Raw genomic sequence first — 21,880 nt, forward strand, 5'->3', positions numbered from 1 at the left:
CCATCCCTTAAGCATAGTTTCTGTTATGGCTATATTTCAGCTGTACACCCAAGCATGCCCAGAGTTGATCTGTTTTACTTGTTAGGCTTCCTGTGTTAAAATAAACCAAATTTACTGCATCAGACCTTTCTCTCTCCCTGACCTACCAACTAGACTTTCTCTATTTGACTCAATTTTCCTATCTGCCACATGTTGACTTTCAAATGTACTCTCTGCCTACCCCTTCTACCTTTCCAGCTAATCATCCAACTACCTGCCACTCTGCATCTTCTGTTATACTAAGTCCCTCCAATCCATGCAGAGGGAAAGGAGCTGCAGCTGGGCAAATTTCTTGCAGTCATCAGGGACACTTGATCTCACATGTATCTTCTCAGAATGTAGCAGTGAAGACAAATTTTGCTCAGTATTTTGGGGCCTTTAGTAAAGCTGAGAGATAAATTGCAGTGGAAATGTTTAATCATTACTACTTGTATTTTGTTTTAAATATTTAAATAGGTTTTAGAATTTGTGGAAAATGGCAGATAGAAAATAAACAAATTCATGAGTTATAGACTTGGATTTCACAATCCTGTAGTTGATTTGTAAATCATGAAATAAGAATAGTTCCTCTTTTTAAAAAGAAACCTATTGTGTAGATAAACGCTACGCCAAGAAAGAAGGATGCATTGAGCTATTAAATAAGAACTTTTTTAATAAAAACCCATGGATGGAAAGAACTCAAAGGTTCACCTCCCATTTATTGAATAATTACCAAATGAATTAATTTGAATTGTTAAAAATAATTGGTTAATATGCTAATTACATCAAATTATCAATGAATCACAGTCATTTAAATTAAAAACTGAGTTGAGGCAAGGAATAAATGCAAGACTCTCCAGCTAATTGCACACGTAATTGCAGAATGATGAAGATCTTCAACAGGCTTCACAAATCCATGATGCTTCTGGAATACTTCAGCAGCAAGTCGTGGCATTGGAGTTCAGAGAACATGAACATGCTGATGGGTCAACTCAGCCTTGAGGATAAGAGGGTAAGCACCAGAAGCTGTCTGAAAGTGTAGGAATCTGGTCACAGTTGTGCCTCAGGTCCTCCATGTTGTAGTGTTATTGTTCAATGTAACAGGCAGTACTTGTGTTTATAATCACTTTGGATTATATTGCCTTGGATGTAGAAATTAGTAAAGGTGATGTTTTCAAATTGTGCAGCTTCATTGATCGAGTGAGAGCTGCCCTCATCAGGAAACACTGAATTTACATTTAAGTCTGCCACATCTGTAAAAGGATACTGGAGACATGATTGTTTCCTTCAGTCAGTACTAAGTGAATGAAATTCATCATATGAAAAGCAAAAACTGCAGGAACCATTCAGCGTGATGGGTGGAATCTGTGGAGAGAGACGCAGAGGTTAATGTTTTGGGTTGAGCCATTTGTCAGAATTGAAAAAAATGAGCAAACTAGTTTTTAGTTGCAGAATTTGTGAGGGAAGTGTGGATGTCTGGTACATACATTAGGCCAGGGGTGGTTGCGGAGATAATCTGTGGACAAGGTAGTCAGTTGACAGGTTAATAATAAGAAAAGACAGAATGCAAACTTGGAAGTTTTAGTCTGCTCTCAGATGGGAGTTCAGCCTTTTCTTTGTAGTATTTTTAAAATTCATTAATGAAACTTGTTAGTTCAAGAAGAGGTTAATTAAGAATTACTTGCAGTACAAAACATTAGCAATGACATTAGCAAAGTCAGTTAAAAAGGAGTCCTTAACAATGTTGGTACAAAACTGCAAATTAGCCAATAGCAGCAGTTAGTGAATAAAGTGAATGGTTCAGCAGCTCTTGGGTCCCCATCATCAAAGAGAAATCATGGAGCAGTTGTTGAAAGCCTAACGTAGCAGGTTTCACTTTTCTACAGTAGAAGTCCGAAAACCCAGACTGCTCAGGTATTGGGTCGGTCTGGATTCTTGGACATACTTTAAAAATTCATATTTATATTTAAGGAGGAATAAAGAAGAGAAGAACAGGTAAGTATCGATAGTTTATTAATTTAGTAAATGCAGCATGCTTCCTTGATCAAAACGAGCAGTTTTATAGAAAATAAAGTGGATGTTTGTTGCCACTGTGCATCTGTGGTGCTTACACATGCACGCACACACACAAAAGTCTGCTAAATTTAAAGAGAGTTTTTGAACTTCTACTGCAGATACAAAAAATATTTTTACATTTTCATTCTTGACCCTAAGTTTTTAAACTTGGATCAAAGACTTCAAGGCACAGAATCTGTATCAAACAACAGTTGGGTTTCAATCTGCAGCACTCTATATATCCTAATAGTTCCTGAATTTATTTGATGCTGACAGGCCAAACAATTCCAATGGGTTTCTGCAAATCAGCTAAATTCCTGGCTACTTCATTGGAGCAGGAGTTGCAATGGGGAAATATCGGCAGTCCTTCAGTCATCTTCAATTTTCGACATTAATATGTATTGAATTATTAGTTATTCAGGATCCAGATAGCTAAATGTGCTACCCAGAATTGTCACTTGTCAAGTTTGCTTGCAAATGTGGTAGATAACTGCACCTTCCAGGTTTTATTCTAGTTCGTCCTGCGTTGACTTTATGGGAGTTTGGATAAAATTCCGGTTACTTTGAGCCAAGCGTGATAAAAATGTCTTCTTGTTGTTACTTAGTGATTCCTCTGGTCTAATCCTCACACAAAGGTTAAAAATGAGATTTAGTTGCAGTGTAAAACCTTGCTTGGATGGTAGAAAGCTAGCCAATTGAGAGGTGATGTATATTTTGGAAATTAACACTATCACTCATGGCATAAATTACATGGAGGTTCCTTTTGACAAGACCAAAGGCTTAGAAAAACCTCAGCAACCATTGGATTTGACAAGAAAGAAGTTTGGGATCTCTCCGCCCAGTTTTGCTAAATGCGGCTGAGCAGCTTCAAACCGCAAGAATTCCCCAGAGGAGGTGAGGAAAATGGCTGGCCAGACTGAATGCAATAGATTAGGTTGGATTATATGCAGGTTGGAACATCTTTGAAGGTCTGTTTGTGGCAGTGGATGAATGTGTGGGGGGAGATGTAGTTCAAATTTATTGACAGTACATGCGTGACATCTTGTACAACCCTGGGATTCTTTTTCCTTCCTGTGGAGTAGGCTTAGTAATTTCGATATCAGTAGCTTAAACTGTAAACAAATTGTGTAAATATAGGTGGGTGACTATTAGGAGAGGGAAGGGGAATAGGCAAGCAGAGCATTCCCATGGCCACTGTCCTCAACAATAAGTATACCCTTTTGGATACTGTTGGAGGGGATGACCTACTCAGGTAGTGGTCACGTCTCTGGCACGGAGACTGGCCCTTTGGCTCAGAAGGGAAGGTGGGGGGGGGGGAAGAGGAGAACTATGTTGATTGGGGACTCGGTGAGGCAAGTAGAAAGGAGGTTCTGTGAACAAGATTGAGACTCCTGGATGGTATGTTGCCTCCCAGGTGCCAGGGTCAGGGATGTCTCTAATCGAGTTCACAGCATTCTGGAGGGGCAGGGTGAAGGTAAGCAACTAGTTGCCGTGGTCCATGTGAGGACCAATGACATAGACAGGAGTAGTGATGAGGAAAAAGAAAAACCTCAGGGGTGGTATTTTCAGGATTGCTGCCTGTGCCTTGCTCCAGAGAGAGTAGGAATAGGATGATGTGGCCGATGAATGGGTGACTGAAGAGTTGGTGCAGGGGTTCATATGTATGGATCATTAGATCTCTTCTGGGGAAGGTTTGACCTGTACAAGAGGACAGACTACACTTGAACTGGAGAGGGACCAATATCCTGCTGGGAAGGTTTGCTAGAGGGTGGGTTTAAACTAGTTTGGCAAGGGAGTGGGAACCAGAATGAGAGTGGAGAGAATAGGGCAGAAAGGTGAAAAACATGATGCAATGTGTTCGGAGTTTGTGAAGAAGGACTGGCAGGGGAGGAAACACAGAACTAGTTGGTTAGAGGGTTTGAAATGTGGCTATTTCAATGCAAGGAATATTAGGAATAAAGGAGATGAACTTAGAGCACAGATCAGTATGTGGAACTACGATGTTGTGGCTGTTACTGAAACTTGGCTGATGCAGCAATTGGGGTTTAGGTATTTTAAAAGGAATAGGATGGGAGGCAAGAGAGGGTGAAGGGGAGAGAAGTATTACTGGTCAGGTATAATATCATGGCTGTAGAAAGGGAGGATGCTGCTGAGGGAGTATCTACTGAGACAGTGTGGGTGCAAGTTCGGAATAGGAAGGGAGCCATCACTTTACTAGGAGTAGTCTACAGGCCGCGATATAGTCCTCAGAACACCAACAAGCAGATAAGCAGGCAGAATTTGGACAGGTGCAGGAAACGTAGGGTGGTTATGGGAGACTTCAACTTCCTTATTATTGACTGGTGCTTCCTGTCTACAAGAGGGATAGTTGGAGCTGAATTTGTCAAGTGTGTTCAGGGATTCCTGACACAGTATGTGGAGCAGCCAACGATAGGAGAGGCCAAACTGGATCTAATTCTGGGTAATGAACCTGGTCAGATGGCGGAACTCTCTGGTGAGAGTGACCACAATTCACTGAGCTTTAGCATAGCTATGGATCAGGATAAAAACAGACACAATGGGAAAATGTTTAATTGGGGAAGGTCTAATTATGATTGAATGATGCAGGAACTAGCGAGAGTAAATTAGAAACAGATGTTCAAAGGTGAATGTACAGAATTAACGTGGAGGAAGTTTAGGGACCACCTGTGCTGGTTTCAGGGAACTGTGGTATACCCTTTCCCAGAGAGTAGTGAATGTTTGGAATTCTCTAACCAGGGAAGTGGTTAAGGCTGCCTCATTAAACATATTTAAAATTTGGTTAGATAAATTTTTACATGATAGAGGAATTAGGGGATATGGGGAGAAGGCAGGTAGGTGGAGTTAGGTCATAAATTAGATCAGCCATGATCGTATTGAATGGCGGAGCAGGCTCGATGGGCCATTTTTGGCCTACTCCTGTTCCTGCCTCCTATGTTCTTATGGTTGACAGGTGAGGGAGCTAGTCAGGAATGAGCTTAAGAAAGGACTCAGGAGACCTGAAAGGGGGCATATAGGATTAAAGAGAACCCCAAGGCATTCTATATATTTGAAGAGAATGAAGATGGGGCTGCTAAAGGAGGAGGTTGGGAAGGTCCTAAATTTGTGGCATACAAACTTTTTCAGGCTGCCACTCCCAGACCATTTCCCTAGTACCTTTCTCAACACCCCCCCCCCCCCCACCACACATACACACGTACATATAATGAGCACACACCTCTTTCTTGGTATTAGATCTACTACAAATTTAAAACCACAACTGTATGTATTTCACAAATGAAACTTACTGTAGTAAGTTTACTGTAGTAAACCAATTTATTTAGCAGATATGAAAGGGTAAATATGCATCTCACTTGCAAATACATTGTTTTCAATTTTTACACTATGTTGCCGACACTTTTCTGTTTGCTGTGCTGCAGCCATATTCTGCAACAAAAAATAAGTTCTTTGTTAAAATTATGCTAATCACAACAAAATGCAAAAGTAATGTAATTACTAGGAAAATTACAGGGTGAGGTTGGAATAGAACTGGCTTGTGTGCATCAGTGTTGAGATTAAGGAAGAGGAAGTGTTGGATCTTCTTGAAGATTAATAAGTCACCAGGGCCAGATGCGATATACCCCAGGTTGCTGTGAGAAGTGAGGGAAGGAATAGCTGGGGCAGTGGCTATAATCTTTGAGTCCTCTTTGACCACAGAGGAGGTGCAAGAGAATTGGAGAATGCCAAATGTGGTTCTCTTGTTTAAAAAGTAATAGGAAGAATTCTGGGAATTATAGATAGGGGAGACTCACGTCAGTGGTGTGCAAACTATTGGAGAGGATTCTTAAGGATAGGATCAATGAGGATTTGGAAAAGTAGAGTCTACTCAAGGACAGTTAGCATAGCTTTGAAGGGAAGGTTGTGCCTCAAAAGTTTAAATTATTTTTTTTGAGGAGATAACAAAGAAATTGATGAGGGTAGGGCAGTAGATGTGGTCTATGCATATTTTAATAAGGCATTTGACAAGGTTTCCCATGAGAGATTTGTTCAGAAAGTCATGAGGCAGGGGGATCAATACAACCTTGGCTATATTGAGTTTTGAAAAAATTGCTTTTAGGAAGAAAGCAGAGGGTAGTAGTGGAAAGAAAGTACTCTTCTTGGAGGTCAATGACTAGTGGAGTTCTGCAAGGAACTGTTCTAGGACCCTTGCTCTTTGTGATCTTTATAAATCTAGATGAAGAAGCAGAAGGATGGGTCAGTAAGATTGTGGATGGTACTGAAGGTTGTTGTAGGTTACAAAAGGTTATAGGATGCAGAATTGGGTGGAAAAGTGGCAGATGGAGCTCAATCCGGTTATGTGTGATGTGATGCAATTTGGAAGGACAAACTTGAAGGCTGAATACAGAGTTAATGATTGGTTACTTAAGAGGGCAGATGAACGGCAGGTTGGATTGGTTTCCCAATCCATACATCCCTCAAGGTTGCTGTGCAGGTTGATAGGATAGTTAAGAAGGGCAAGCATGCATGACTTAAGGATAAAAGAGCATCAATTTAAAACAGAGATGAGGAAAAATTGCTTCAGTCATAGGGTTGTGAGTCTGTGGAAACAAGGTTGTTGGGTGTATTTAAGGCAAGGTCTTTAAGGCAAGACAAAAATTGCTTCAGTCAGAGGGTTGTGAGTCTGTGGAAACAAGGTCGTTGGGTGTATTCAAGATTGACAGGTATTTGATTAGTCAGAGGTTCAAGGGTTATGGGGAGAAAGCTGGGGAATAGGGTGGGGATAAGTAGGAGGATGGATCAATTCGTGATTAGAATGGTGGAGCAGACTTGATGGGCCATTGGGCCTACTTCAGCTCCTATAACTTGTGAATAAAAGTATATCCTTTCAGAACAAAGATGAGAGATTTAAATCAGAGGTTGATAGGTTCTTTATTACTGTATATACTCGAGTAATAGTAGAGTTTTTTGAACCAATATTTTGGGTCAAATTTGTGGGGGGGAGGGTTTGACTTTTACAGGGGTCATTATTTTTGACTGCATTGTTCAAAGCGTTGGGAACTCAGATGGGTAGGCAGCCAGGACCTAGAAGAGAGTCTGTGGTCAAGACATCAGGAGTTTGGATGGCCAGGGTGAAGGGAGCTTGGATAGGCAGGTGGCTGAAGCGAGAATCCGCAGTTGGGGTGTCGAGAGCACGAATGGGTGGGGTTTTGACTATTACACAAGTCTATATGGTAGTAAGTGTCAAAGGTTATGAGGATCAGTCTAGTTCTGCTGCCAGGTCTTGTGGTTTAAACAAGGTTTCTGCAGTGGGTGAACGATGGATTGAATCAGGGTACTAAAGATCAATTTTTAATGGTTTTCCACAGGGATTCAATTTTGATGTGCGCCAGCTTCACTGGCCAGAATACATTGAGAATTATTGCATAGGAACAAAGAAATATGTGCTAAATGAAGACATGTCTGGACTTCCCGCAGCTAGACAGCATCTAAAGAAGTGAGTACAAGAACTTTACCACTCGTTTACTTATACAAAGCTGTTACAGTAAATTTTGGAGAAAGCATAATCAATAACTTCCACTAGACCCTCTATCTCATCTAGGTTTTTAAAACTGTGTTTTGTGATCAGCACATGGCTGGATTCAGCTCTATTCCCATATATTAAAAAAAATTATTCAGAAAGCATTTTGTTCAACTGCTGATAGAGAAATGTTAGAAGAATAATAATGTTTTCTCCTAGAACATCATCCAGTGATAGATATCTTTACAAACAGTGTTAAAACAATTAAAAATGGCAGCACAGAGGGAAGAAATCGGTATGATTACATCTCATGTGGCCCATTTAGAAGATTTTTGCTCTTGGTCCCCACCCCTGCAAATATACGTACTTGTCCAGTTCCCCACTGAACATGGGGGAAAAAAAATAAATCAAGAAACTGCTGGATATCTAAACTAAAACCAGAAAATATTGGAGATACAGCAGGTCGGATGGAATGTGAGAAAAAGTCTTCAGAAAGCAAATTATTTCTCGTTGCAAATAGGATGAATGTCTCCAATTGGGTGAAGCAAGGATCCTGATGGCTCCTGTTTAGTAGCTAAATGAGGACAATTGGAGAGAGAAAATGGGGGTATTTTAAAGTTGTGATATGGAAGTCAGTGGTGTTGCTGAACCTAAACAAAAGGGAGAATGTTAGAAATACCAAGCACACAAGGCAGTGTCTGCAAAGTTATCAATGTTTTTCTTCTACAGTAATGACACTGTCATGAGAGGGAACAAACACTAGGTTTGTTTTGGGTTCCTTTGGCATTTGGTCTCTAGATGAAGAATTCCAATGAATCGTCAGGTATCAGAGTATTCCCACTCTCCTTGTGTTAGTGGACCAAAATACGCCACAGATTTGCTTACTCCCTTGTTCAGAACTCTGCCCTGTCCTGCAGTAACGAGAAAGCAATCTCATCACCAAATGGCTTGGTTCAAAGTTAACAGTAGTGTAGGGCATTGAGCTGCATCTTGGCCACTGCAGTAATTGGACTATTGCTGGGGATTATCAGTGACTGGTCTATGTACTGACACTACCATGATCGGAGGTCTCCCATCACATCCTCTTGGAATGCAATGGGAGCTACGATCTATTTGGTTGTACACTGCTTCCAAAAAAACTGATAACTTACAGAAACTGCCTTACGTGCATGACATTTCCAACATCCTATTTCAAATTTGCAGTAGCTGTAATTTATTTTATTTAAAAGGGGAACTTATGTTTTTTATGAGCTAGCTTTACTGTGCTATGTTCCATGAAAATTAATTAGCAAAATTTCTAAAATAACGCCTCTACATTAGAAATTTTGTTGTCCTCCCCTATTCCCTCAACAACAGGTACTATTCCAATCAGACTACCAATATCTGAAAAGAGCAGTGATAGGTACTTCATCTGAAGTCTATCCTTTGTCAGATCCAAGACCACCTAGCACAGAGGTGGTAGCTGGCGGCTTGGTGGAATAGGACAATCCGAGTAGCTTTCACACGTGCATGGTACTGTGGAAGGCAGAGATGCATAAAGGGTAATGAAACTTTGAAGGTATAATTATAAGGCATGTAGAATGGGTAAGTAGTTCTCAGGTGTGATCCATTCCACCCTGGTGAAAAGAAGGTTCAGCTTTTATGATACTGGAGAGGATATAAAGAGCAAAATCTGTGCCCCTTAAATAAATTTATTTATTAAAATAATTGCAAATATCGACTTCCCAATATCCAGATTCTTTGATATCCTTGCAAGTACAAAAACATTTTTAATCACTGAACACAAAGTTGATCTCTGCTACTATTCTGTTTTGGCAGGCTACGAAACATCCGATATGCCTTCAACACTATTCTCCTCATCTTCATCTGGCGTGTTTTTATTGCTCGATCACAAATGGCTCGCAACATCTGGTATTTTGTGGTGAGCCTGTGCTACAAATTTCTATCCTACTTCAGGGCGTCTAGCACCATTCGACACTGAAGCCAAACCCACATTGCTCCTAATGGTTAACAAGTCATTAGGAAAACCTAACTTTCCAAAAAACAATCACAAGACTTCCCAAGTCAGTGTTAAGAAAATGATGACTTTGCATTCCACTGTAATCAAACAACACACTGCCATTATGATAAAGAATAACAGTATTTTCTCACCAAGCATATGCCAGTGTGGCACTCTGGTTTTCTAGCCTTACCATCTTGCTCAGATCGACAGTGCAAGCAATTTTTCAATGTCATGACAGTCATGTAATACCTGGGCTTTTCAAGTAACTGCTGGAGTGGATTGAAGTTCAAATTGTCTCTTCACCACTGTTAAGTTTTCGATGCATGGCCCTAATTCACACAAGGAACCTGTGCAGTATAAGAGTTATACAGCACAGAAACAGCCCAAATCATCAATGCCTGCCTGAGCTAGTACCATTTGCCCACGTTTGACTCATATCACTTTAAGCCTTTCCTATTCCTTGTGTAAATGTCTTTTAAACATTATATTTGTGCTCAACAGTAACACTTCTGGTATGCTATTCCATATACCCACCACTCCCATTGGGGGTGGTGGGAAAAATTGACCCTCTCAACTCCTTTAAATCTTTCCCCTCAGCTGAAATCAATGTGCCCTTGTTCTAGACTCCCCTAGATTTGGAAAAAAGTGACTTGTCTGTTCCACTCATGATCTTTATATACCTCTCAGCTTGCTACACCAGAGGGGGAAAAAAAAAACCCATCTTTTTAGTCTACTCATAGCTTAATCCTGGTAACATTTCGTATGAATCTTTTCTGTCCTGCCCATTTAATGACATCCTTGAACCAGGCGCACAAAACTAGCAAGTGTGATTTCAGCAACATGTACAGTTGTAAACTGACATCCCAACTCTGGTACTCAATGAAGGCAAGCATGCCAAACACTTTCTTCACCACCTTGCCCCTCATGTCACCTTTTTCAGGGAACTGTGTACTTGTAGCCCTCTGTGTCTGTTCTACAACACACTTCAGGATTCTGCCTTTATTCTCCAAGTTGCACCCTGGTTTAATTTCTCAATGCATCACCCTGCCCTTGTCCAAGTTAAACTCCGTCTGCTATTCCTTGGTTCACTTTCCCAGTTATCCAGATATTCGATAACTCCCTTCACTGTCCACTATCCCACCAATTTGAGCGTCAATCACAAGTTTAGTAAACATGTCAACTATATATACATCCAAGCAACAGTGGAGCCAGCATTGATCCCTGGAGCACACCACTGCTTACAGGCCTTCACACTAACCCTACCACCCAGTGTATGGTGCGGTTAGTCCCAGAATGTCCAAGACTGGTTCACTTTATTTTTGTGAATAGGCTCTCAAGACCCATTGTACAGTTCATATACTAGGAAAGTTACTTTCCAGCAATAACATTGTAATGTTCTTCTTCTTGGTGCTAAAATGGCAATGACAGCTTAACAAACAGTACTTAGTGTTTTACACTTGTGAAATGTATATAAAAAGGTTACACAACCAAAAATTCTGAATTTGTTCCTGATAGTTGCAGAAGATCACCATTCTCCCCTCTCAAATTTGTCCACATGCTATCAACTGGAGACTGACAACAGAATAAAAAGTACTGATAAAGAGAAACTAATTCAGTTTTGTTTTATTCCTGACAACAAACCATTAAAGATGAGATTTTATCATTGTGCTATCCCAATTAAAAGGGGGAAAGAAAGTGTCATGCAGAACGAGTGGCTGTCATTACCAGATGTGATAATGTTATTGCTTCCAATGGTGAGAAATTAAATACTTCTTTGGATATTTGTAAGAATGACTCTGGTTTCTCGTGATTATTCAGTTTTTTTTTCTTGTGTTCTAATGGGAGAATCATTATTTGATGCATGGTAAAGAAACTAGTCTGTTATTTTAGCCAAACGATGTTTGAGAAACCTTACAGTCAAATCCCACAAAACTTTGAAAGATTTGTTCTTTCCAGGAAGGTAATAGTTAAGGTATTATCATCATTAATTACACTCATGACATAAATATTGTGTGCAAATTTCATGGTTTCAGCTGTCCCTTAGTGACTTGTAGTGGAAGATGATGCAATTAATTCTCAAACATTTGTTCATTTGGGAATTAATTGTATGTAAAATCAGAATATGGATTCTCCCAGGTATTTTTAATGACAGCTGAATTCCTAGTTCCTTTTAAAAAAAAGTGACTTTATGTGTAATTTGATTATAATGTCAGTAACTCATCTGTGTTTTGCTGTAAACCAATTAATTTTAGTGATAACTTGTGACCTTCAAATACCTACCAAAGAGAATTAAGCAACTATTTTTATTTGAAGTATTTTACAACCCTTTTTATTGTGCACATTATGTAACTGGATCTTTGGAGTCTGACTGAATCCACCTTATTGCAGGCCAACTAATTGGTAAGTGTTAAGTTTATTGTCATCTGATTGTACAAGTGGAACCCGGCGAAAGAGTGTTCACCAGTCCTCTGTGCAAAACACACAGGCACACCACAACAGACAAATACGTTAGCTGGACAAGTATTTTATCTATACAAATCAATATTAATCTGTACACAGAGTCTCAGATTAATTATTGTATATTTCGGCGTACAAGTTGTGAAACCCCAAAAAAATGGGGTTGACATACACCAGATATACTTTTGAGACCTTAAATTCAGCCTCAAAATCCAATTTGTGCCGATCTGGCATACAAGTTGACCAATGAAAAGCAGATTCGACGTAAAAGTCAACCCTCGCAAAACCAATAAATAACCGACTGTGACAGATTTTCATTGAAAAACCACAGCATAATTAGAACCCTTTAAAATCACTTCCACTATTATTGTCTGAAGCAAAGATGGGACAAGCACGTCCATACTCTCACACATCATATGGGTCCCAGTCTGTATCTGAGGAGGTGGTTTCAACTTTGTCATCAGGGTCCCACAATAAATTATCTTCAGTGCCATCAATTGCAGAAGAGATACCGTACTTTCTAAACGATTTTATCACAGTCTCGACTTTAACCTTGTCCCATGCCTTAAGACTTCAAGTGATGCAGCACTCAATGCCCAGCAGATCAATCGCCCGATCTTTGGGTGGGTTGATGGCCCATCTCAGGCATTGCAATTTTGGGGGTTGACATATACCATAAAACCCGTAAAATGAGGCTGAAAAATGGGGGTCGACTTGTACCCTAAAATATACGGCTCAGGAAAGCAAACCATTGTTCTTTGTAAAAGTAGAAGAATGCAGGCTTACCTGTAGATTGGTCATGTCAGGCAGCTTGTGAATGTCTAATTAATGAAGTGGGTACTTGATCCTGACATGAAAAGTGAGAGAAAAAATATTAGTTTATCATCCCCTTGAGTATTTTGCCAGCATGGATCAAGTATGATGCAAGTAAAAACCAGAGAATCAAATTTAAGGTTTAAAAAAGCTTGATTGGGTATTCTTTGTATTGTTGAAAATGACAATGGGGGGGGGGGGGAAGGGGGTGGAAAGACATCCATATGATATATTTGCACATGAAATGTTGTTAGATTTACTTTTTATAAATGAAAGTAGTACTAGATACTGATGAAATAGATTTTTACATTATTTTATGCTATTAGTTACTGCAGCAAACAGAAACAGAAGCATAGCAACACATGTATGGTTCGTTGAGTATCTGTCATAAACCTTCTTTCAACTTTGGTGCTGAACAGCAGCTGCGAGACAGGTTGAGAGGGAAGGCACTAGCACTTGAGGTGTGCATAGATGTGGGGAGTGCTCGCAGAAAACACCAATGGAGTCATAGAACAAAAATGAGCCTTTCACCCAAAATATTACGTCAGCCAGGTTCCCTGCCTGAGCTTAGTCCCATTTGTCTGCATTTGGCCCATATATTTCTATCCACGCATCGGTCTAAATGTCTTTTAAATGTTGTCATTATACTTGCCTCCACTACTTCCTCTGGCAACTCAATCCTCACACCAGCCACCCTCTGTGCGAAAAAAGTTCCACTCGCATCTTAAAATTATCCTTTCAGTTTTAGACTCTGCAATCCTGGGACGATTCACCTTTAAATGCCTCCACAAGGTCACCCCTCAGCCTCCCATGATCCAGGGAGAGTTTTCTTTCTGCCTTGCAAGAATTTCTTTCCAGAGGGTTTCCTTGAGAGGAATCTCCAGAGATTTTTGCATCTCATTGATAGGTGAACTTAGTCCTTATCCAAATCAACTTTACATTGGAAATTCTCCAGCACTGAAGCAATCTTATACTTTTGCTTCATATTGATCCTGAAGGCTTGCAGAAAGATAAATCGTACAAGATGGTGCTTGGATCCAAAAAGTAGTCCAGGTTTGCAACTCAATGCCCAACTAAGATAGGACTGGTTGAATTTCTCTCCCATTAAATAATTTTAAATGAAAGCATTGAGAGTTAAATTCTAATGAGTTATTACATCCCTGAGATCAAGGACAATAACTCTGAAACATTTCTTATGCTAATAAAAATGGTTTGGCATAGAATAGAAGGGCCGAAGGGGCCTGTTTCTAATTAATACACTGATGTGTTGCAAATAGAACATTTATAAGTAATTGAACATGGCTGAATGAGAACATTTTTTAAATAAAACACAAAAATGTTAAAAATAGAAGGTCAAAATAGACAGTTCAAGATGATGTCAAAGACCTTTCATTGGAACTGGGAATGTGAGACGTTTTAAAGTGCAGAGAGATTTGGGGAGGGATGAATAGAACTAAACACATCTCTGGTAGGGGTAAGCCATGCTTGCCTAGGTGATCCTATGATTTACAGAGTTGCCTCTTAGGTTAATGACAGCAGCTGGAAAAGGAAAACAAGAGATTTGTTAAAGCTATGAAATGCAAATCAAAGAATGATGGAACAGTGGAGCAGAACAGACGTTATCTTTAGAGAAAGAAAAACTGAATACTGGCCAGTTTCAATACCATCTTATCTGAGATTGTTCAATTGGATTTTGGGAACTAAATGCTGTAGTATATCCAGGTAAAAGATGAGACTCTGCAAGTCCTTGTAATACTGAAGTTAGTGGCAGAGTGAGGTGAGAAATTAAAGTGATAGGTGGCATGAAGCTCAGGATATCAAAGCAATCAAGATCTGCATTCAGTTTCTCAAATATACAGTGCTCCCCATAATGTGTGGGACTGACTTCTTTATTTGCCCCTGTAGTCGCATTTTAAATTTGTAATCTGTATTGGATTTATGGCAATCTTTAAAGTTAAAATCTTTAGTTATATGCATTTCTTAGTAAGTTGAAATTATTTCTAGTGAGGGAATTGTGGGCTGGACACAGGGTCACAGCACATTTCGAGATACACCATTGGACTAAGAGAGAGTTCATTTTCAAAGTCAACACGCCTGGAAAAACAAAGTCATAAAGTTGAAGTACTCAAGAATAACACCTCAGGATGCATTTTGTTACTGCCATCAGCAGTTATATCATCAATGAAGATAAATGCGCCATTATCTGTGGCAGCCATACATGCCCAGGCCACAAAATCCCTACCAACTTATTTCTTGGTATGCTTTAGATCTTGGGCATTTCATTTACGTCTCCACAAATGGCTCCTGCCATCACTAATACAGGTTCATTTTGGGTCTCATCTGTCCACAAGGCCCTTTTCCAAGATTCTGCAGGTTTTGGAAAACTGTAATCTGACCATCCTGTTTTTGTGGCTAACTAGTGGTTTGCATCTTGCAGTGTAGCCTCTGCAGACAGTAATCTTTTGACACATTTACACCAGCCTCCTGAAGAGTATTTCTCTGGGGACTTTTCTTCACTACAATGAGAATTCTTTTGTCATCAGGAGTGGAGATCTTCCTTGGCCAAACAGTTCTTTTGCGATGACTCTGCTCAACAGTATGTTCCTTCTTCATGATAATGTTCCAAACAGTTGATTTTGGTCATCCAGGTTTGGGTGATGTCTCTTACTGCTTTTGCTTTTCAACCTCAATGGCTTGACTTTCTTTGGCACAACTCTGGTCAATCCAAAAGTGATCAAAAGCTGAAATCTCTTACATTGAGTACTCCCAAATATTATGGTGGTCTGAAATGGGGGAACTATGTCTAAAAAGTGCTGTAATTTCTGCATGGTGAAACCAATATGTAAACAAATCTTGAATAAAATCTGGAATGTGCACTTTAATCATGTGAATTATTTGACTACAAATTTTAAATTGTGGAACACAGGGAAGTAAAGGAAAAAAAAGATTCTTTGTCCCACACATTACAAGTCCCATCATGATGTGGTACACGATAGATTGGGAAGTACAAATGAATCAATACATCACCTTCCTGAGGTTGTAACTAGTAATATGGATAAGGGGAAACAAGCAGATGTGTTATATTTGGTGCCACACGAGATTACTGAATGATATTAGAGTGCAAAATTAGGGGTGGACAGAAAACAAATTGGGAATAAACATAGTATTTTCAGGTTGTAGGCTGACAAATGAAGTGCTGCAGGGATCAGTGCTGTGGTCCAGTCACCTGCAATCTATATCAATAATGTACATGAAGGGACCAAGTGTTTTCTGCTACAAACCTGGGCAGTAAAGAGGATACAGAGTGGTCGACAGGGGATTTAACCAGACTGAGTGAGTAAGCAAGGAGAGGCCATAGCAAATGGATTATATTGTGGTAAAAAGTGATGTCATCCACTTTGATATTATGTATAAAAAATAGACCAACATTACCTTTTATCCAATGGTGAAAGACTGAAAGAAGCGCATCCAGAGATTTTGGGTGTCCTTGCACATGGGGGAGAACCAAGTATTTAGGATTGGTACATTGGCCTTCACTGCAAGAGATTTCAATACGAGTAATGACATATTATTGCAATTAAACATAATATCTCTGGTGAGACCACACTTGGGATATGGTGTTTTGGTCATCTAGTTAGGTCAGGAAGTGTATACGTGCAATAGAAGAGAGCAACAAATTTATTCCTGGTATGAGAATGTCATTTCAGGAGGGATTCAGCAAACTGGGTTTGTACTCTGGAGTTTAATTGTGATACAATTGAAACATGCAAAAATTTTAATGGACTTGACAGGACATTTGAAAGGATCATGGAGGTTTGCAGAACTAGAGATCATAGGCTCAAAATAGCCCTTCATGGTTAAAATGAGATGGAATTTCTTCTCACACAGGGTAGTGAAGCTTTTGAATTCTCTGTCCATGAGGACAGAAAGTTTAGTCTGTTCAAGGGGATCATTAGATTTTTAGATATTAAAGGAATATACGATCTGGAAATAAAGGCAAGCAGGATTAGGGCTGGGGACTGAATATAATTAACCAACATTTTTCAACCTAACCAAAGGAGTTGATCCTTTCTCTTAGGTATCCCCACAATTACATTGTATTCCAAAGAACAGCACAAGAAGACAGAATCAACAAATGTGTACACTTTATCCTCTGCCTTTTCACAAGATAGGATCAGAAGGCCCATTGTGTCTGCTCGGGCATTCTAATTATGATCTGATTCATCTCCCCCCCCCCCCCCCCCACTCAGCCCTTCTCCCCGCAACCCTTGATGCCCTGACTAATCAAGTATCTATCAACCTCTGCCTGACATGTTCCACAGACTCAACCCTCTGACGAGAAATTTTTCCATGTTGATTTTAAATTGACACCCTTTTATCCTGAAGTTGTGCCCTCTTGTCCTAGACTCCTCTACCATAGGAAACATCCTTGCCACATCTACACTGTCTAGACCTTTCAGCATTTGAAATGCTTCCACGAGGTCCCCCCCTCATCTTCTGTATTCCCAGCGAGCAAGTCCAAGAGCCGACATACATCCCTCATTTGCTAACCCTTTCATTCCCCTGGTATCATTCTATTAAATCTCTGAACCCTCGCCAACTCCAGCACATCTTTTCTGAAATAAGGTGCCTGAAACTAAACAATACTCCCATTGAAGTCTTTTTTTTTTAAAAAAAATACATTTTTAGTTGGATTTTCCCCTTCCCCTCTAGAATTTTTCATCATGTTCTCTATTTATCAAAATTGCACAAATGCCCCTGTAAATCTATTACCTAATGGTAAAATGGCTGAATATAATCTGGTACTGTGTCCTTCCGTTTCACCCAATTGCGTGAATAAGGAAACTAATAAACTCAACGGTCACTAAGTATCAAGCAAAACATTTGTGAGTAAACTATAAAGCTTAATTTGCTAATAAGTTCCCTCAGGAACTAATCTTTAAATCTTGAAATTTCTATTATAGTTGCATTCATATTTTCCAATTATGTGTCACATTAATGTGCAATATTTCAATAAAATAAATAATCCATTTTATAAACTAGGTTAATGATACTAAAACGGTCCACAGGAGATTTTGATGTAAACCTTTTAAGTAATGTGTCAAAAATAGCTTGAGAGTATTTCAATCCCTTGCGCCCAATTGACATATACATTCAAGTGTAATTATTAAATGACTTGGGTTAGATTTTCCAGTTAAGTTCAGCCTGCAGAAAATCTCAAATAAATGCAAAGAATAGCTTTGGAATCTGTATAAAAAAAATTGATAGGGAATAGAAACTATGTTTTCAGGATCATTCAAATTAGGCAAAAGAGCAAAGAAATCTGGAAAGTTCAAATATACAAATCACTTCAAGTAGTAATATTTAATTAGGTCATAAAAGCTCAAGCTTTGTTTTGAAGAGACAAATTATATTCAAAGTTGTCATATTTTGTGTGGTTACTGTAGAAAATATTTGGAAGCAATACAGAAGATATAAAATGCTGTAGAGATGTTCGCAGAACTGAGAGAGTATACATTCAGTTTGATGTTCAATTCTCTAAAAAAGACGAGTGATTTACTATTCTTTTAAAATTATGTTGTTCATTAATATAGTCAGAGAAGACCGTGTGTGGGAGCCCAAGACTAAAAGTCAAAGAAATAGTTATCAAAGGTGAATCATGTTAATGCTGGAAGAATGAGCATGAATATTCCATGCAGCTCCTTGAAGCTGTTCTGTCATTCAGTAAGAGAGTGGCTAGTCCGTCTCTGTTAACACTATCATGGACGGATTCAAGCAGTGGACAAATCTCTATTAATTTCATTCTTGAGTGCATACTATGATTGAATATCTTCATCTTTCTGGGATTAAGAATTCAAAGATACACTATGTTGAGTGAAAGAAGTCCTAATAGCAGCCCTATTCTGAGGCTGTGATGCCTTTTGGAACTAACTTGGAAGACATCAGAGAATGATCATCATAAAAGGATAATAATTTCATTTTGTAAAAATGAATGCATTATACGAGTATTTTATTCATCAAATCAAATGCTTAATTAAATATAGTGGCATTTATTCTTCAATTCATATTTTGACAATGCCATCGGAAATCTATAACACCAAACTATGTGTAGTGCATGTTAAACCCATCAATGAAGCATCACTCCTTCACCCAATAGTAAATCAAAAGTTAGATGATAACTTAAACAGGCATCTTTGTACACCCTCACTTACCTCGGCAAGGTGTGGAAATCTAGACAGCAATAATACCTTCAGCAACACAGAGCTGAGGTCATGATCCTCGAACATCTCTGAAAGGCTTCAAAGTAAAGCTGGGATGTGGTCAAAAATATCTCCTGGTAAAAACCACTATTTTGTTTTTTTTTATAAAAAGAATTGAGAAAAATTAACATAAAATGAAAATGTTGACCAAAACATTTCAAAATAGTTGCATCTATTTAAAAATGATTTTTTTTTTAATTACAAAAGAGATTTTACTTTCTCTCTGCATCTTATTCCAGGGGTCTACTTAGAATTCCTGGTAAAATAGATCCTTTACATGTCTGGAATCCAGTAAAATTGGGCTCTGTCATTAGCCTCAATGTAAAGTCCAGGAAAGAATATTGCGATAGATGAAGGGGCCATCATGGTAAACCTTGGACTTCCACATTCAAAACTTACTGAAGCTTAAACTACTACACTGGCTGGTTCAATAAGAAAATTCACATCAATCCCTTCAGCAAGTGACCTGGCCTCTGGGAATATAGTAAACTAAGAATAAAGAAACATCTAACATTGATTTTTCTGCATTGTTTTGAAAAGTAACAGGAAACAAAATCTGTCAGAAACTATGAATGATAACTCAATTTTGGTTTCAAAAAAACTTTCTTATCAGTGCCTTCTGAAGCGGTGGTTCTTTCCTTGGTAACTAACATGGTTATAATTGCCAATTATGCACCATTTTAACACTTGCTTTTTTTCTGCCAATAATCATGAATGACATCCGGTTTTGGAAGGTCAGTAAATATGACTGTACAATCATTATTGCATAGGGAATATAATGAAATTCTCATGAATTTTGGAACTGCACTTTCTCAATTGAAAAACCCATTTTTTTTTTAAATGAATGTGGCTGATGCACTCAATTATAAAATTATAATTTTAACTGCAATAAATGTTTAATTCATCATTTGTAGTGACTCAATTTGACAATAAGCTACCCTACAAATAACTTCAACCCTTTATAAATTATCCTTCAGGTAACGACACTTCGATAGGATCTTATGATATTGAAATATGGAGACAGAAAGTAGCTCTGTCCTCCGAGCTTCTTCCACCATTTGATATGATTATATGTCTCCAGATTTCTAGCTACAAACACCAAATAGCCGTAAATACATTCAGTGACTTGCTCTTCACCCTATTCCAAAAGAAATACTCATGAATTCTCCACCCTCCAAGTGAAAAATCTCTCATCTTTCTGACTTTATCCAAATGCAACTTTCTCAGTATCTCTTATTTATAACAATTTGCTTAATTTAAGAATGGATTTCTTCGTTAAGATCAAGAGAGACTGGGAACAGGATATGAATCTTTGATTCTCTGATGAGGTTTGGGATTCCATTCATAATCTGATTAATACAACCTCCCTTTGTGCACAACATTGATTAATACAATTTAAAGTGCTCCATAGAGTACGTATGTCTCAAGTTAAATTATCTCATTTTTATTCTGCTATAAATCCTCGATGTGACAAATGTAAAATTGCTGAGGCTTCTTTGATTCACATTTTGAACTTGCCGGAGTTTAGAAAAACTTTGGAAAGATATTTTTCAAACATTATCACCAATTCTTAAGGTTAAATTGGAACCTTACCCTTTAATTGCTCTTTTCAGATCATTTCAAGATGACAACATTTTATCGACTTCAACTCAAAAATGAATTTCATCTTTTACTTCATTGATAACCAGACGTGCAATTTTGGTTAAATGGAAAGACAGTACTCCAACTACACATACGCAATGGTTAAAAGATATTATGTCTTGTTTAAGTTTAGAAAAAAAATGCCATTAAATATTAAAATACTAATTTCCTAAAGACATGGGGCCTTTTTATGGATCATTACACAATCTCAAATTTTAGGGTTGTTATAAGGTTCGATTCTGTGCTGTTTCCAGGTTGTCACCACTTGATACCTACATTAGATTCCCCCCCCCCCCCCCCCACCATTTGTATAGTAGCAGGAGTTTTGAATTAATTGAGGTGTTTTTTTCTTTTTCTTGTAATTTGCATTTCAATATATAATTGTATTGTTTAATTTTTGTATTATTGCAAATTCCAAAAAATCTTTAAAAAATTCAAGGGCATTATATACATCTTATTCTTCCTATCAATTCTATCAAAACTCCAGTATTTATTAAACAGTACAATATACAAATGAGGTGGAGGAACTTAGCAGGTCCAGAGGAAGTAAAGGGTAACCAATGTTAAGGGCCTGGGCCGTTCATCAAATATTTTTATTCAACACTTATTCATTTTATGAAATCCATGTTGGGTTTGTTGAGTGTGCTCAATCAAACTAAATGTTATTTAAATTTCTTGTAAATTAGCAGCCATGTATAAACAGATAAAAAATCATTTCTAAACTAGATCTTCATCCTGCCATTCCCAAAAATGGAGTTTGTAGAGACTTAGAATGGAAACAGATGTGTCAAATCAGGAAAGATTGTGGAGAAATGACAAAAGTCAAACTTCCTACAACACTCAATATCCAAATTGACAATTATGGTCGTGGAGGAGTACTGAAACTGTTGTAGTCATATCTCTGCAAAAGAAACAAAAGCAAAAATGTTGCACAAAATGTCACTAGATTAGCAAAGATAAAGCAACTCCTTCAAAAGATCGACAAAACTATCATCTTAAAGTTTTTGATGTACAACTAAACATTTCTCAATGCACTCCAGTAGTTCTCTAAAGATTGCACCAGATTTATTTTTAAGCAGAGAACTAGATTTTGTTTCATTTCTTCCCACAATACCATCT

General features: G+C 38.4%; 1 protein-coding gene and 1 long non-coding RNA gene across 6 annotated transcripts in view; one reads left to right on the forward strand and one right to left on the reverse strand.

The window, feature by feature from the left end:
• The window catches only part of LOC138746051 (fatty acyl-CoA reductase 1), a 143,925-nt gene extending 122,882 nt beyond the window's left edge, over positions 1-21,043 (forward strand). For 3 of the 4 annotated variants that reach the window (XM_069903788.1, XM_069903785.1, XM_069903789.1), the window contains exons 10-12: positions 901-1,030; positions 7,437-7,564; positions 9,407-11,381. In XM_069903788.1, the coding sequence (XP_069759889.1) occupies positions 901-1,030; positions 7,437-7,564; positions 9,407-9,569 (421 nt within the window). In that variant the 3' untranslated portion in view covers positions 9,570-11,381. Of the gene's footprint in view, positions 1-900; positions 1,031-7,436; positions 7,565-9,406; positions 11,382-20,733 lie in introns of those variants that run through there. The other variant, XM_069903786.1, reaches the window with a different exon arrangement.
• On the reverse strand, positions 738-19,286 carry LOC138746053 (uncharacterized). 2 transcript variants are annotated; one of them, XR_011346671.1, is made up of 5 exons: positions 19,073-19,286; positions 16,293-16,396; positions 12,834-12,894; positions 5,445-5,517; positions 738-1,383 (listed from the first exon to the last, which is right to left on the reverse strand). It is a non-coding gene; the product is annotated as an uncharacterized lncRNA (long non-coding RNA). The 2 variants fall into 2 exon arrangements; XR_011346672.1 differs by lacking the exon at positions 5,445-5,517.
• Positions 21,044-21,880: the final 837 nt, after the last annotated feature.

The sequence above is a fragment of the Narcine bancroftii genome, chromosome 11 (genome assembly GCF_036971445.1).
Source record: "Narcine bancroftii isolate sNarBan1 chromosome 11, sNarBan1.hap1, whole genome shotgun sequence".
Taxonomy (NCBI): Eukaryota; Metazoa; Chordata; class Chondrichthyes; order Torpediniformes; family Narcinidae; genus Narcine; species Narcine bancroftii.